The sequence below is a fragment of the Papaver somniferum genome, chromosome 4, assembly GCF_003573695.1.
Source record: "Papaver somniferum cultivar HN1 chromosome 4, ASM357369v1, whole genome shotgun sequence".
In the NCBI taxonomy this organism is placed as follows: domain Eukaryota; kingdom Viridiplantae; phylum Streptophyta; class Magnoliopsida; order Ranunculales; family Papaveraceae; genus Papaver; species Papaver somniferum.
Genome location: NC_039361.1, coordinates 159,417,594 through 159,431,340, shown reverse-complemented (window position 1 = coordinate 159,431,340; position 13,747 = coordinate 159,417,594). Strand labels below are relative to the sequence as shown.

At 36.1% G+C, this 13,747-nt stretch overlaps 2 protein-coding genes across 14 annotated transcripts; both read right to left on the bottom strand.

Moving 5' to 3' along the window:
• Positions 1–1,968: 1,968 nt before the first annotated feature.
• Positions 1,969–6,589, bottom strand: LOC113271740. Of its 13 annotated transcripts, none has more exons than XR_003322308.1 (10): positions 5,477–6,589; positions 5,217–5,368; positions 4,653–4,730; positions 4,389–4,447; positions 3,583–3,664; positions 3,299–3,477; positions 2,993–3,191; positions 2,725–2,838; positions 2,578–2,649; positions 1,969–2,505 (listed from the first exon to the last, which is right to left on the bottom strand). XR_003322308.1 is itself a non-coding variant. In XM_026521642.1 (4 exons), the coding sequence occupies exons 1-4, from the start codon at positions 5,785–5,787 to the stop codon at positions 3,970–3,972; spliced, it is 483 nt and encodes a 160-aa protein (XP_026377427.1). In that variant the 5' UTR covers positions 5,788–6,589; the 3' UTR covers positions 3,698–3,969. The 13 variants fall into 13 exon arrangements, 1 of the variants encoding a protein (XP_026377427.1); XR_003322301.1 differs by having other exon boundaries at positions 1,969–2,649; positions 5,477–5,553; positions 5,677–6,589; XR_003322302.1 differs by having other exon boundaries at positions 1,969–2,649; positions 2,979–3,191.
• A 150-nt stretch (positions 6,590–6,739) lies between these two features.
• On the bottom strand, positions 6,740–7,625 carry LOC113273359. Its single transcript, XM_026523095.1, has 5 exons — positions 7,521–7,625; positions 7,291–7,410; positions 7,061–7,198; positions 6,849–6,965; positions 6,740–6,769 (listed from the first exon to the last, which is right to left on the bottom strand). The coding sequence occupies exons 1-5, from the start codon at positions 7,623–7,625 to the stop codon at positions 6,740–6,742; spliced, it is 510 nt and encodes a 169-aa protein (XP_026378880.1).
• Positions 7,626–13,747: the final 6,122 nt, after the last annotated feature.

Here is a 13,747-nt window from a genome sequence, read left to right as displayed (position 1 = left end):
AAGCGAAATGAGAAGAGGCAGAATGTAGGAGTGAGATATCGCACATGTTAGTAAGTATGCGAAGTGAAGACTATATAACTTAAACGAGGGAGATCGCACACAGCAAGGTTGATATGACGTAATGGATGATGTCAGCAAAGTCACGAGTAAAGTGTGAAGATCTGTGCGAAGTATGGTCTGTGCGAGAACGAGTGATTGTACATGAGCGAGTGTATCGCATAGAGATTCCGAAAATAAAGGATCTCTTAGCTGTCATCCACTATGTAAGGTCTTATATAAAGAGGAGAGGTTATTACTTGTGAGGGGGTTCTTAGAGTGATTGTTAGATAAGAAATCAGGAGAAAGAAAGTAAATCTAGGAGCAAGTAAGATTATTGTAATACTTGTATCCATCTTGTAAACCGATTTAAGTCTTGATAATCAATGAAGAGTTTAATGATGATTACCTAATATTGATAATAGTCATGGTGGAATGTGGTTGTGAGGAAACTTGCAACTACAGTGAAAGTTAATCAAACAGGAGAGACATATTCTAGAGATATATCTTTACCTGGTGAGCTGGAGATGCAGTCGGTTGACGATGATCTGCCTTATGTCTTCTTCTGGACAAAATTACTGGATAGGAAGACCCCAGAGTGGAGATATTTGCCTGCTGCATCCTCATCCTCACACAGGAATCAGGTCTCATTTTATGTTCACACGCAATGATCGGTGTAAGAGATGTGGCGTTAGTTAGCTGCTCTCCAAAATTCTGTAAGTCTCTATGTAAAAGAGTCTTTTTGTAGTGAACTGAGGAATTACAAATCCTCGACTCAGATAGGGAGTATAGCATTTGTGTTGGTCATACTCATACATGCACATAGATAGGTATACATGTATAAACAGTGTATGAAATGATTGTTATCAGGTAAAAATTTATTATATCGTATTTCTGGTTCCATTTTGATGACTAAAACTCAATTATTGTTATCAGGTAAAAAAAATCAAGTATTACAGTAAATACAAATCTAATCCTATGGTTTTACAGTAAAAAATAGGGTGGTAGTCTTGCTTATAAACTCTGATTCTACAGTTGCAATAAAAGCTTTTCTGTCAGACAAACTACCATGGTTTGTTCCCTGGTTAGCAATTCGGGATACAGTAAAATATTCGGAACGGGATACGTACGAGTATTATACGGATTTATAAAATTCAAATTCGGTAAAAAATCCGGTCAACGATTCGTGATACGACGGTAATACGGAACGGCATACGTACGTGTATAATTCGTTTTACAGATATGAATTCGGCGTACAAAATTCGGCATATATTATCCTGTTAAAAAGTCATTTTTAATATAATCCCTCCTTATATACAATAATTTAATAGTTGACATGGACTATATATATGATATATATGAATTACAATCAGCAAATAACATACATGTTGGTGGCATTGGAATCAGATTGGTGTATGTAAAATTTTAAAAGTCAAAAATATAATAAAGAGTGATAATTGAGTGATGATGTGGTAAAGTATTATACGGGCCGTATGATTCGGTAATTCGTAAATACGCTTAAAATCGTTCCGAGCTGGAAATTCGCGAATCTAAATCGGGGTTCCAGTTATACGGCTGATATGTACGGATTCGGTCGATACGGACGGATTCGCGAATTATACGAGTATAATTCCCGAACTTTTTGTTCAGGCAAGGTTAAAAGTCTTATAATGAAGGTGAATTTCATTTGTTGTGTGTGGGAAATAAAATAAACTTTATAGCGGATGCATTAGGTGGAGGATTGGAGAGAGGGGTTAGTCAGAAATTTGAGACTAGACCGAGTTTCATTACATCAATTGATTTGAGTCGCATGTAAAGTTTTATTAGGTGGACATGTTGAGTAGCCATTTTTAAATGCGTGCAAGGAAAGATTTTCAACTGTAGAAGCATCTCTCAGAGCTGCTCAATTAAGCATCATATGGCAAGAGTATGTTAAGAAACCAGATTGGCATCCATTTAAAGTCATTGGGCCGGAAAATGGGTCTGTGTTTTTGGAACTGCAAGAAATCCTACAGTACACCAAAAGAAAAATCTTACACGACCAACTGTTTAAAGATATTTAAAATAAAAATAAAAAAATCTTCAATGTTTCCTGTCATTCCCAGGGAACGTCAGAGCTTTTACATTGAATTCTGCTTGTCAGACTTTGGAACGGCTGTTTCTAGGATTATCTTTTTCAGACCAGAGAAATAAACCATGCAACAGCCTCCAAGACCGCCAAGCACTCCAAATGGTCGGCTCTTAAATCTCCATTGACATGGCACACCTTGATCCAGGTGAACTGTTACTTGTTTATGGACTATGGCATATCATTATAACAGCACTAAGTTTCTCTTCATGAACTCTAGCTGAGGTCCTTAGAAAAGCAGTGATAGCTTGAATTGTTTTCTTAGGGTTCGGAAAATTTGTTGTTAAGCACCATTGTGCATCTCTCCTTCCAGAAGGACCAAGCTTTAACAGTCATTGGGCCTAGAGAAGTCCACTATCAAATTGTTCGAACCGAAACAATAAACCAAACAAAATTTATACATGTTAGATCACCTGAAGCTTAGGATTAAATTCCTCAGATCATCTTAACAGTAAACTGTGGGAGCATCAGCAAACTCCTGCATACTTTTTCACAAGTAACAAACAATAAACCAACCAAAACTTTAAAAGTTAGATGATAGATTGGGTGAAGCATGGTACCTTTTCTTGAGATTCAAATTCAATAACAAATTCCTGCCTGGTCTCATCTTCGATCTGACATAGTTGTATTGTTGCATAGTCTAATCCTTCCTGGATTGTCTCTGTCGACTGCGGCTGTAGAACAATTAGTAACATATCAAATTTTTATATTATTCAATTAAACTTGTACGAACTGCAAGTTTGTAATTAACTTAATCCCGCCACATGCATCTGAAGAAATCATCAGAGAATAGTTTGGAATGTAGGTGTAAAACCTGTGTTTACTCACTACATAAACATTTCCCTCTCCGAGAGCACGGAGCTCCTTATGAATCTTCAGTTCTATAAGAGCCACCAAAGAGAAGTTCTTCTTTCCACGCTGCAACCTCATCTACTTTTCTCTCGTAAACGCCCAGGCATTCCTTCTCTATTTGACGCAACATATTTTTGCGTTCCTCAACATGCTTACCATCCTCGAACCGTATTTGCTGCAAACAATCATGACTTTTACTCTCAGCTTTCCAATAGAAAAGCACATAGCAGTTATAAGAAGAAAAATCAAATTATGAGTGTTATATTTGGCTAAAATACTTACTCTTAATTTCTGCAATAATTTCTGGTAAGTGGTTTCTTCCCTCACAACCCTGAAAGGGCGTGCTGTCGACTTTGAGCTTGATCAACTATTTTCTTGTAAGAGTCCCAGCAACCCTTGTCAATCTCAGACGACGTTTGGTCGAGTTCAGCGTAGCTCGCACCAACCTCATCCCATATTTGCTGCGAACAAATCATGATTTCTACTCAACTTCCCTGGAGATAGTGCATACCAATATAAGCGAAAAATAAATAAAATCAAGAGTGTTAAAAAGACTAAATAATTACTTTCAATCGTTGGGATAAAATCTGAAAAGTGGCGTCTGCATTCTCAGCATCCGGTTCTGACATCATCTGAACCTCTAGCAATCTACATGCAAATCCACCTGCATTAGAAGTGCTCTAGGGTTTTCCATTAAACTACAGAAATTTTAGAAAGCAAAATTACACACACCACAGACTGAAAACTTAAGCAACAAATGTTAAAAACAAAAACCTATATAAAAATAAAATAAATTGGCCGGAGCTACTTCCAGTCAATCAACGTTACAACAATGTTTCTCATATACCAGTAAACCAGCTAAAGAGTAGGACACAAAAGAATCAAAATGTAAACCAGTAACCAGTTTCTTGGAAAAGAAAGTATTTTACCACAACACAGTAAACCATCAATCATTAATCTTTCTTTAGAATTACTGCAATATCTATCTTCCAGCATGCCACTATTGATGGATGCAACAGGGTAATCGATGTAAATAAACTACAAATATGACCATTACATACTATCACAACTAGAAACACCACCACCACCAAGAATGTCTTGAATTGAGATATTTGGTATCTCCTTCTTGATAAGAGCACGCCCAGCTTGTTTCTTCTGGTTATGATGTTATCACAGCTATACCAAAACTAAGCCTTTAGTACATGAAAATGAAAAACATGTTGCAGAATTATTATTTTTTTTGCAAAAGAACCAGGACTAGTACAAAGTAAGTGTCCAGTCTTCAAGAATATGCTTTAAGAAGTCTTAAAACAGAACCATGTGTGGTAAACTTTCACAATGCATGCTGGTAAAGGTATCCGAAGAGACTCACCTCATTTGTGCAGCTTTTGCAGCTTGAACTCCAGCGAGTGAATCCTCAATGACAATACGCTGGAAAGAAGGGAGGAAGTAAGACAGCCAATGTTGGAAAATGAAAGAGTGGAAACACTCAATCTTGGGTCAGACGCAAGATCATGAGGATGTGGTAGAATATCACATCACATACGAAAGGATGATAAACCCAACAAACATTGGTGACCTTTTTTACATTGAAAAATGGATAAAACCCCTCTGGAGAATCTGTTAGTTGGTATACCTCAGAAGGGGGCACATTAAGGTATTTTGATGCAGCTAAGAAAAGATCTGGCGCAGGTTTTCAAATTTTCAAACACATCTGCTGATACAATTGCGTCAAATGAGATGCCCAACACAGTCAGATCAAGGAAATGTTGATAAGGAAAAGTTAAAAAGCAGCGTATCACTCAAATCATTGGAAAAGGATTCAAGCAAAACCACCATAAGCATCCTTGATATCACTGAGCAGCTTAGTCGTACATAAAAAATAATACATGTGAGGCCCATTTTTTCTATTTAATTTTATGCTACTTAAGAAAAGACAGTCGTAGACTTGGATAACAAGAATGGGAACCAAGCAACATAAGGGAGATTGTGACGTTTTATGTTTGTAAGTTTAAAAATCACTAGGATCTGAGATAATCATTCATCTATAAACAACAGATCACTGTACAAATGGACCACTAGGAGGTAAGTAATCTATAGGCCACCACCAAATTGATGACCACTAGAAGGTAATCTGGCAATGCGACTTTGGGTTTGCTACAGATGTACAAACATTAGCTGAAAAATTATATTGGCTCACATCGACAAAGGTAAAGCCGCAACAGCTAAATTTGCATCAACCTTGATCCGATCAGCACTGGAAGCAACAGCTACTTTCAGACCATTTTTTTACACTGAAGCAATAAATTCAAGGGCACCAGGAAATCATATTCCAGAGTCTGGTTTGGTAAACTGCGGGAAGTTTTGCAAAAACAAAATGATCTGACACAAGTTACAACACTCAAATCTCATTTCCTTTCCCAATTTAAATGAGTTACGGATAGATGACACGTCAATTACCTTACTGATGTATTTCAACCGTTTCTTTGCCACCTCCGTATCAAATCCCTCAACTCCCTTTAGAGGAGCAACACCTCCTAGAATATTTGTCTCCCCAGATAGTCCATTCAAGAAAACACAACATAGAAAATTATCATTAAAGCTAATGAGATAAAGAAGAGGAATGTCTTAATGACATTATTGTGTATGCAGAAATTTACCAGTTCCAGTAAAAGGTGCAAATGTTCAGCTGTAACTTCCGCGCCAATCTCAGGAAACAAATCAATCCCAGCCATTCGAGATGGTTCATCATCACAAAGAACACCATCCATATTGAACAACGCAGCCAACCCCCATCCCCCCACCCCCCGCTAATGCCAATTTCACTAACATTTTGTTCCTCTAGTTTCAGACATGATGTACTGGTATTCTTCCTAATATCCTTTCTACATTGGCGCGTCCGAATTGATGAATCAAACTCGATTCAGAACCAAAGAACAATAACAAATTTAACTTCGAGAAACAAGGATAACAAACAGGAATCGAAGTTCTCTTGCTAAACGATGGCATCCACAATCGTAACACCTCCACATCCAACTAAATTACCTGTTTGTGGTGGGGAAAGCTGTGGTACACTTTTATATAGACATTTATACCCTCTTATATCTTCAATCTAGACATACAATTGAAGGGGGGACTTTCCCCCTTGCATCTTCAATAGAGTAACTTACACCATTATAATCCAGTAATTCAGCAAATTCAATTCATAGATACATAATGACCAGTTCAATCAAATTTTCTACAACATCCAAGCATCTCATAAAATGGCTAATCAAGCCCTAAATTATCATAGCAGAAAATAAAAATCACACACAACTTTCTCAGTGAAAATCTGAATCTATTTCATTTACGAGTTTCTCAATAAAATCTAGTCACATCATTATCATCATCAGCTTATTTATTTTTCATCAGTAATACAATCAGCAACCAAGTAAAAAAATATCTAAAGATGATCAAACCTAGCCGTAGAAAATGTGATCAACATAACCAAACCAGGATATCAAGTTGGGGGAGTGAGGGAATCCGATAGTCCACAGCTTGATTTACGCAGCAGGATGACCAAAAGCACACCGATCCATACGACGAAACAGATAATTCCTATCCGCACCTTCCCACTCATAAGCTCAGAAAGGTCATCCTTGAGATTCGTGTCATCGATTTTTAGTAACGATTTCAACCGATTCAAATCAGTCCCAGATCGTTTGAGAAGATCTACCATCATCATCATCTCCACTTCTGATTCTGAAGATTCATCTGGTGAAACGTTCGCAGTGCTGTTCATGACTTCAGGTGAAGCTGAGTGAGGAAAATTCAAATTTATGTTAATAATTACTTTGGAAATTTCAGTTGCGGTTGAGGTTTGAGATTCGTCAGATTTAGCTGGAGTTGAATTCACAGAGTAACTGGTAGATGAAGTTGAGCCAGATGATTCTGTATTGAAAACAAGATTCTGCAATTGCAAAAAGAACAAGAAACAATTAAAATTGATTCTATTCAGAATTTATCAATCAAATTATGGGAATATATAAAGTAAGTTGAAGTTACTTCATCTGTTGTTGGAGAAACAAGAAGATCAGAATCTAAAATCTCAGAAGATTCGATTGAAGATCCGGTATCCGGAGAAGTTACTTTGATTTCTTCAACAGGTGAATTCATCATCGGAGACGGTGATTCAGAAACAATCTTCAAAAACAAAAAACAAAAATGAAATACAAAATCAGTAAATGAAGTGAAGAAGAAAGCGATTAAGAATTTAAGATAGGGATTTTGGTTACTTCATCTGTTGTAGGAGAAACAAGAAGATCAGAATCAAGAATCTCAAAAGATTCGGTTGATGATGATTCGATTGATGAAGAAATTACTTTAACTTCTTCATTAACAGGTGAAGTCATCATCTGAGACAAAGATTCAATCTTCATAAACCAAAAACAAAAACGAAATACGAAATCAGCAAATGAAGTGAAGAAGAAAGCGATTAAGATAGAGATTTTGGTTTTCAACTTACATCTTTGGATTCGTGGTGAAGAAGATTTTCAGTTCGTTTAAGTGGATTTGATGAATTACTAGGAGGACTTCGTTGTTGTAGTTGTTTGCGGATCGGAGTTTTCATCGTGTTTTCTGGCGGGAGTTTTATTTTCGAATTCTTGAGATTTTGAAATTTGAAAACGAGTAGACGTAGGTAGAGATAGACGAGAGGAGACTGGAGAGCGAGTATTTATACGAGTTTCTTGAAAGTCTCATCTGTGTGGGCCGTGTACTTCTATTCTAGGCGGTGGTTAGTGCCGGCACAAGTTGAATGTTAACCCAAAAAAAAAAAACACTCAGTTTGGTTTCAACTTTTGAATCTCCAGAGTTTTCATGCATCATTGCACAAATAAGATCTAGGCTAGGAAGAATATCCGAAAGTTACCTCTTAAAATGCAATCCCCCGTAAATGTAAAAGTATAAATAAATATTGAGAGACAACGAACTAAAACACTAGGTAAGAGCAAAAGTTGGGTTTCATCATGAATCAACTACATATCATCTTCTTTACTTTAATACAAAAAGATATCTAATTGGGATTTTTAGACTCTTGATGGTGGTCTTTTGGAGGATACAGTAACTCAACATATTTCTCAGGTGGGGTTGAACATTGCATCTGCTTTAACAATAAATCTAATTTGTATTTCAATTTCTGACGAATCTTTTCATACCCCTTGAAAGCCTGCTTTCGTTATTTGTTTTTCTTCTTCTTCTGAAGAATTTGTTGTTTCTTCGAAATCATAAACTTTTTCTAGATCTATTGAAAATTTTCTTACACTTCCTTCTTCTTCTTCCGGAGATTTTAGTCAATGAAAATTTTAACCAGTATGGTTCTTTTGTGATTGAATCTTTTCTATCTCAATTGTGACGATCCTTTTTGATGAGAAAATTGAAGCACTTATGAAGATTACTAATGAAAGAAGCATGCGGTCTAAGGTACGGCTATCCAAATTAGATTTGGGGCCATCTATGCCTCTAGCTCTGAAGATACAGAAGCATTCACACTGCTAGAAGCAGCAAACTGGGTAGTTGTTAGAGCACTGCTCGGTCGAACTCGAAAGCGTTGCTATCTCAAGCTTGTTTGTCAAGTTTAGTTGCCAAAACTATAAGTTTTGATTTCTAGTTTACCTATAACTAAGTCTCGGATTAGGATAGAATGTGTAGTTGAGCTTTAGACTTCACGGTGTTCATCAATTGAAGATAAAAAACTACTAAGGGGAGCTTGTGGAACTTCATCAACATAAGGTATGTGGAGACTTGAACCTATCACTCAAAAGTTTATCTACTCTATCTCCTATTTGAGACAAAATTCGTATAGCTATATAGACTTCAATTATACACATTTGATATTTCGAGCTGAGTTTAAATCGCTTACATATTTCTCGAAATATGTGTCGCTAAGCTTTCGCTTTAACCAAGTTCATCTTGTATTCTTGACGAAAGTCAAAAGATGATCATGTGAAAAGCGCCTGGTAACATCTTATATGGTTTGTGTGAGACAGTCATTTGGTGTAGACTCGAAATGTTTCGTAATGATCATTTGATCATTGAAAATTGCTTTGAAGCTAATAGTTTGTGTGAGACATGTATTCCCGTCTTCTAAGAATGTTTCAATGATTGAAATGAGAGTTTAGAACAATTAACCATTAATTGTACATAGAACAGTATGTGTACGTGTATGCTAACTGTTGCAAGTTATTCCAAGTCCGGGAACCATAGTATGCATACCCGTATGCGTACCGACGTAAGTTCAAGTCCGGGAATTCAACTGAGTTTGGTGGTGTACGAAAGTATTGTACCCGCTCGCATATGGCGAACCCAGACCAAGTACGGCTACTTAGGGATGCGTACCCGTTTGCATACTTTATGTTCTAAAATCGGTTTGTTCATGAACTAATACGTTTATAATATAACGAATGCAACCTTTTGCAAACTGTGGGTATAATGTTTATGAATTGATTCAAGTGAATCAAAATCGATTTTGCTTCAATTGTGTCTTGTATACTTCTATGAGAATATAAACAATTGAACAACTCTATAACTAGTTTCACTTGAGTCGTTTGAAATAGTTGTGTTAAGATGAACAAGGTTGATATGAAAGTGTTTATATGGCTAACTTCGGTTAGCTATTGTTGATCTAAAAAGGTGTATACGTTTAGGTACGGTTACCCATATCTAAATGAAGTCACTTTTCATTTGTATGTAACAAGCTAAGTTCGATCTAATGGTTGAAAGATATTAGCTTGAGCCTAATCAGGTTTTCATCTAACGGTGAATATCGAATGCTTTGTTACCAAAGTAACATTGATTGCAAACCCTGATTTGAAGACTATATAAGGGAGAGTGATACATATCACCATAGTATTGTTGTCAAAGTTATGATACAATTGAACTTTGATGTTGTGTAATAATATTATGAGCATAATAATGATTGAGAGCTATTGTTTTCTCATTTTTATAGCTACGGATCTTCAATAACTATGATGCTCATTTAAACACGTTCAGAATCACTGGAGTACTTGGAAGTGACGAAGATTTCGAGTAATGTTGAAGAACCAAGGAAATCAAACATTTGGATGAGAATCTACAAAGTTTATTTATTTTGTAATCCATATATATTGATAGTTTTGTCACTAAAATTGACAAAGGGGAAGATTTTTAGAGCACTGCTCGGTCGAACTCGCAAGCGTTGCTATCTCAAGCTTGTTTGTCAATTTTATTTGCCAAAACTATAAGTCTTGATTTTTAGTCTACTTATAGCTAAGTCTCGGATTAGGATAGAATATGTAGTTGAGCTTTAGAATTCACGGCGTTCATCGATTGAAGACGAAGAACTACTAAGGGGAGCTTGTGGAACTTCATCAATAAAAGGTATGTGGGGAATTGAACTCATCTATCACTCAAAAATCTATCTACTTTGTCTCCTATTTGAGACAAAAGTCTCATATCTATATAGACTTCGATTATACACATTTGATATTTCGAGTTGTGTTTAACTCGCTTACATATTTCTCGAAATATGTGTTGGTAAGCTTTCGCTTTAACCAAGTTCATCTTATATTCTTGACGAAAGTCAAAAGATGATCATGTGAAAATCTCCTGGTAACAACTAATATGAATTGTGTGAGACATCCATTTTGTGTAGACTTAGAATGTTTCGTATTGATCATTTGATCACTTGAAAATACACCTACATTTTTTCCAATAGGAAGGGATTTCGATTTAGCTTCTGGGACTGAATTTTTACAGAAAAATAAGAAGAAGTTTGTATAGTGGACTCTTTATAAAAACCTTGAATAGAGAGTTTACTCAAAAGGCGTTTTATTTCCAAAGCATCCTCTTTGAGCTTTTCCTCAAGCAGAGTTCGTGAAGAACAGACTGAGGAGTTTTCTTATCGAAGAACCTTTAATTGAGAGTCACGCTCATTTACCATACCAACAAGAACATTGAATTTGTGTTTCAACCGATTGATTTCATACGCCTGGATTCTAACAAATTTTATAATCAGTGCACTCTATTTGGATGCTTCCCTTTCTACTTCAGAGTCAGACTCGTCGGTAAGGTAATCAGGATAACACTTTTCAATGCAAAGCTGTTTCGTTGGAACACAAGGTTCGTCTATATTCGAGATTGACAAATCTTTCTCTTTAATAGATTTCACAGAAACATAACTTTTTGTATCTAGTGACGCGTTTATCAGAGATAATACAACTATCCATAGAATCAGATTACTAAAATCTTTAGAAAAGTATATCAAAGAGTTATATCTCAATTTATTAATTCAATCTACAATAAACAAATAGGAATTTGCGAGCCCGGTTGAATAAGAGAAATAACTTGGACGGTATTACAAACCAATATCCAAGTGTCAATCAACAACCCAAAGGCCGGATTCAAGAATTGATTGAACTTAACGCACAATCTGTAATATTTCAATTATATAAACAAATATAATGCGGAAAACAAATAACACAGACACCGGAAATTTTCAGAAAAACCCCGGGACCTAGTCCAGCTTTGAACACCACACTGTATTAAGCCGTTACAAACACTAGCCTACTACCAATGAACTTCGGACTGGAATGTAGTTGAGCCCTAACCAATCTCACACTGATCAAGGTATAGTTGCGCTCCTTACGTCTCTGAACCCCAGCAAGATTCTACGCACTTGATTTCCTTAGATGATCTCACCCACAACTAAGAGTTGCTATGATCCAAAGTCGAAGACTTGATAAACAAATATGTCTTCTATTGATATAGATAAATCCGTCTCTCACAGAAATACTTATGAGTTTTGTTCCATACTATGATAAATCAAGCTGCACAGGAACCAATTGATAAACCAGACTTATATTCTCGAAGAACAACCAAGTACTATCAATCACCTCACAATAATCTTTATCGTATGGAAGCGAAACAAGATATTGTGGAATCACAAACGATGAGACGAAGATGTTTGTGACTTTTTTTAATCTTACCTATCGGAGATAAATCACAAGCAAATCTTTAGAAAAGATAATACTCAATCACGATAGTAGAAGTAAGACCAGAACACGAAACTATAGAGAAAATAGTTGGGTCTGCCTTCATAATCCCGATGAAGTATTCAAGTCGTTAACCTACAGGGTTTTGGAAGAAACCTAAGTTTAAAGGAGAATCGACTCCAGTCGCAACTAGTATCACACAGGAGGTGTGGGGATTAGGTTTCCTAGTTGTTAGAGTTCTCCCTTATATAGTCTTCAAATCAGGGTTTGATAGCTTTGGAACAAAGCAATCAATATTCATCATTAGATGAAACCTGATCTAAGAGCCAAGCTAAGGTTTCTTGAAATCAGAGAAATATCTCTACACCGTTATATGGACTTATCTTGTTACACACAGATGAAATGTACCTTCATTTAAATATAGGTAACCGTACCTAAACGTGTACACTAGGATGGCTCAACAATAGTTAATTGAAGTTATTCATATGAACACTTTCCTATCAACCTTATTCATCTTAATCACAACTATTTCAAATGACTCAAATGAAACTATTTATAGAGTTTTTCAATTGTTATATTCTCATAGAAGTATACAAGAACACAATAGAAACAAAATCGATTTGATTCACTCGAATAAGTGCATGAGCATTATAGCCACGGTTTGCAAAGATTTCATTCCTTATTATATAAATTTATTTGTTCATCGCACAACCGGTTATAGAACATAACCCACTCAAGTATGCAAACGGGTACGCACACTTAAGTAGCCGGACTTGGACTGTGCCTGACAGTATGCGAACAAGTACGCATACTATCACACATCCAAAAAAAACAGTTGAATTAGTACGCGCACGCAGACAATAGTTCCAGGACTTCAACTGAGTTCGCCAGTACGCGTACGGGTATGCATACTAAACCGTTCTTGGATCAACATATATGCAAGTACGTATACCATGTCTATAATCCAATTATGGTTAAATGTTCTAAATTCTATTTCAATCCTTGAAACATTCTTAGCAGATGACAATAGTTGTTTTCACAAACTATTAGATCAAAGCTATTTTCAAGTTATTGAAATAATCAATGCGAAACATTCCAGGTCTACATCAAATGATTGTCTCACACAAATCATGTAAGATGTTACTAGGCGATTTTCACATGATCATCTTTTGACTTCCTTCAAGCATATAAGATAAACTTGGTTAAAGCGAAATCTTACCAACGTAAGCGAGTTAAACTCAGCTCGAAATATCAAATGTGTATAATGGAATACTGTATAGTTATACGACTTTTGCCTCAATATATGAGATAGAGTAAAATAGACTTTCCGAGTGATAGAAGAGTTTCAGTCTCTAGACATCTTTTGTTGATGAAGTTCCACAAGCTCTCCTTAGTAGTTCTTCGTCTTCATTTGATGAACGCCGTGAATTCTAAACCTCAACTACACAATTTATCCTAGTCTGAGACATAGCTATAAGTAGACTAGAATCAAGACTTATAGTTTTGATCACTAAACTTGACAAACAAGCTTGAGATAGCAACGCTTGCAAGTTCGACCGAGCAGTGCTCTAACACCAGTATCTGTAGCGGCTTAATACAATGTGGTGTTCAAATCTGGACTAGGTCCCGGGGTTTTTCTGCATTTGCGATTTCCTCGATAACAAAATTTCTGGTGTCTGTGTTATTTCTTTTTTGCATTATATTTGATCATATTATTGAAATA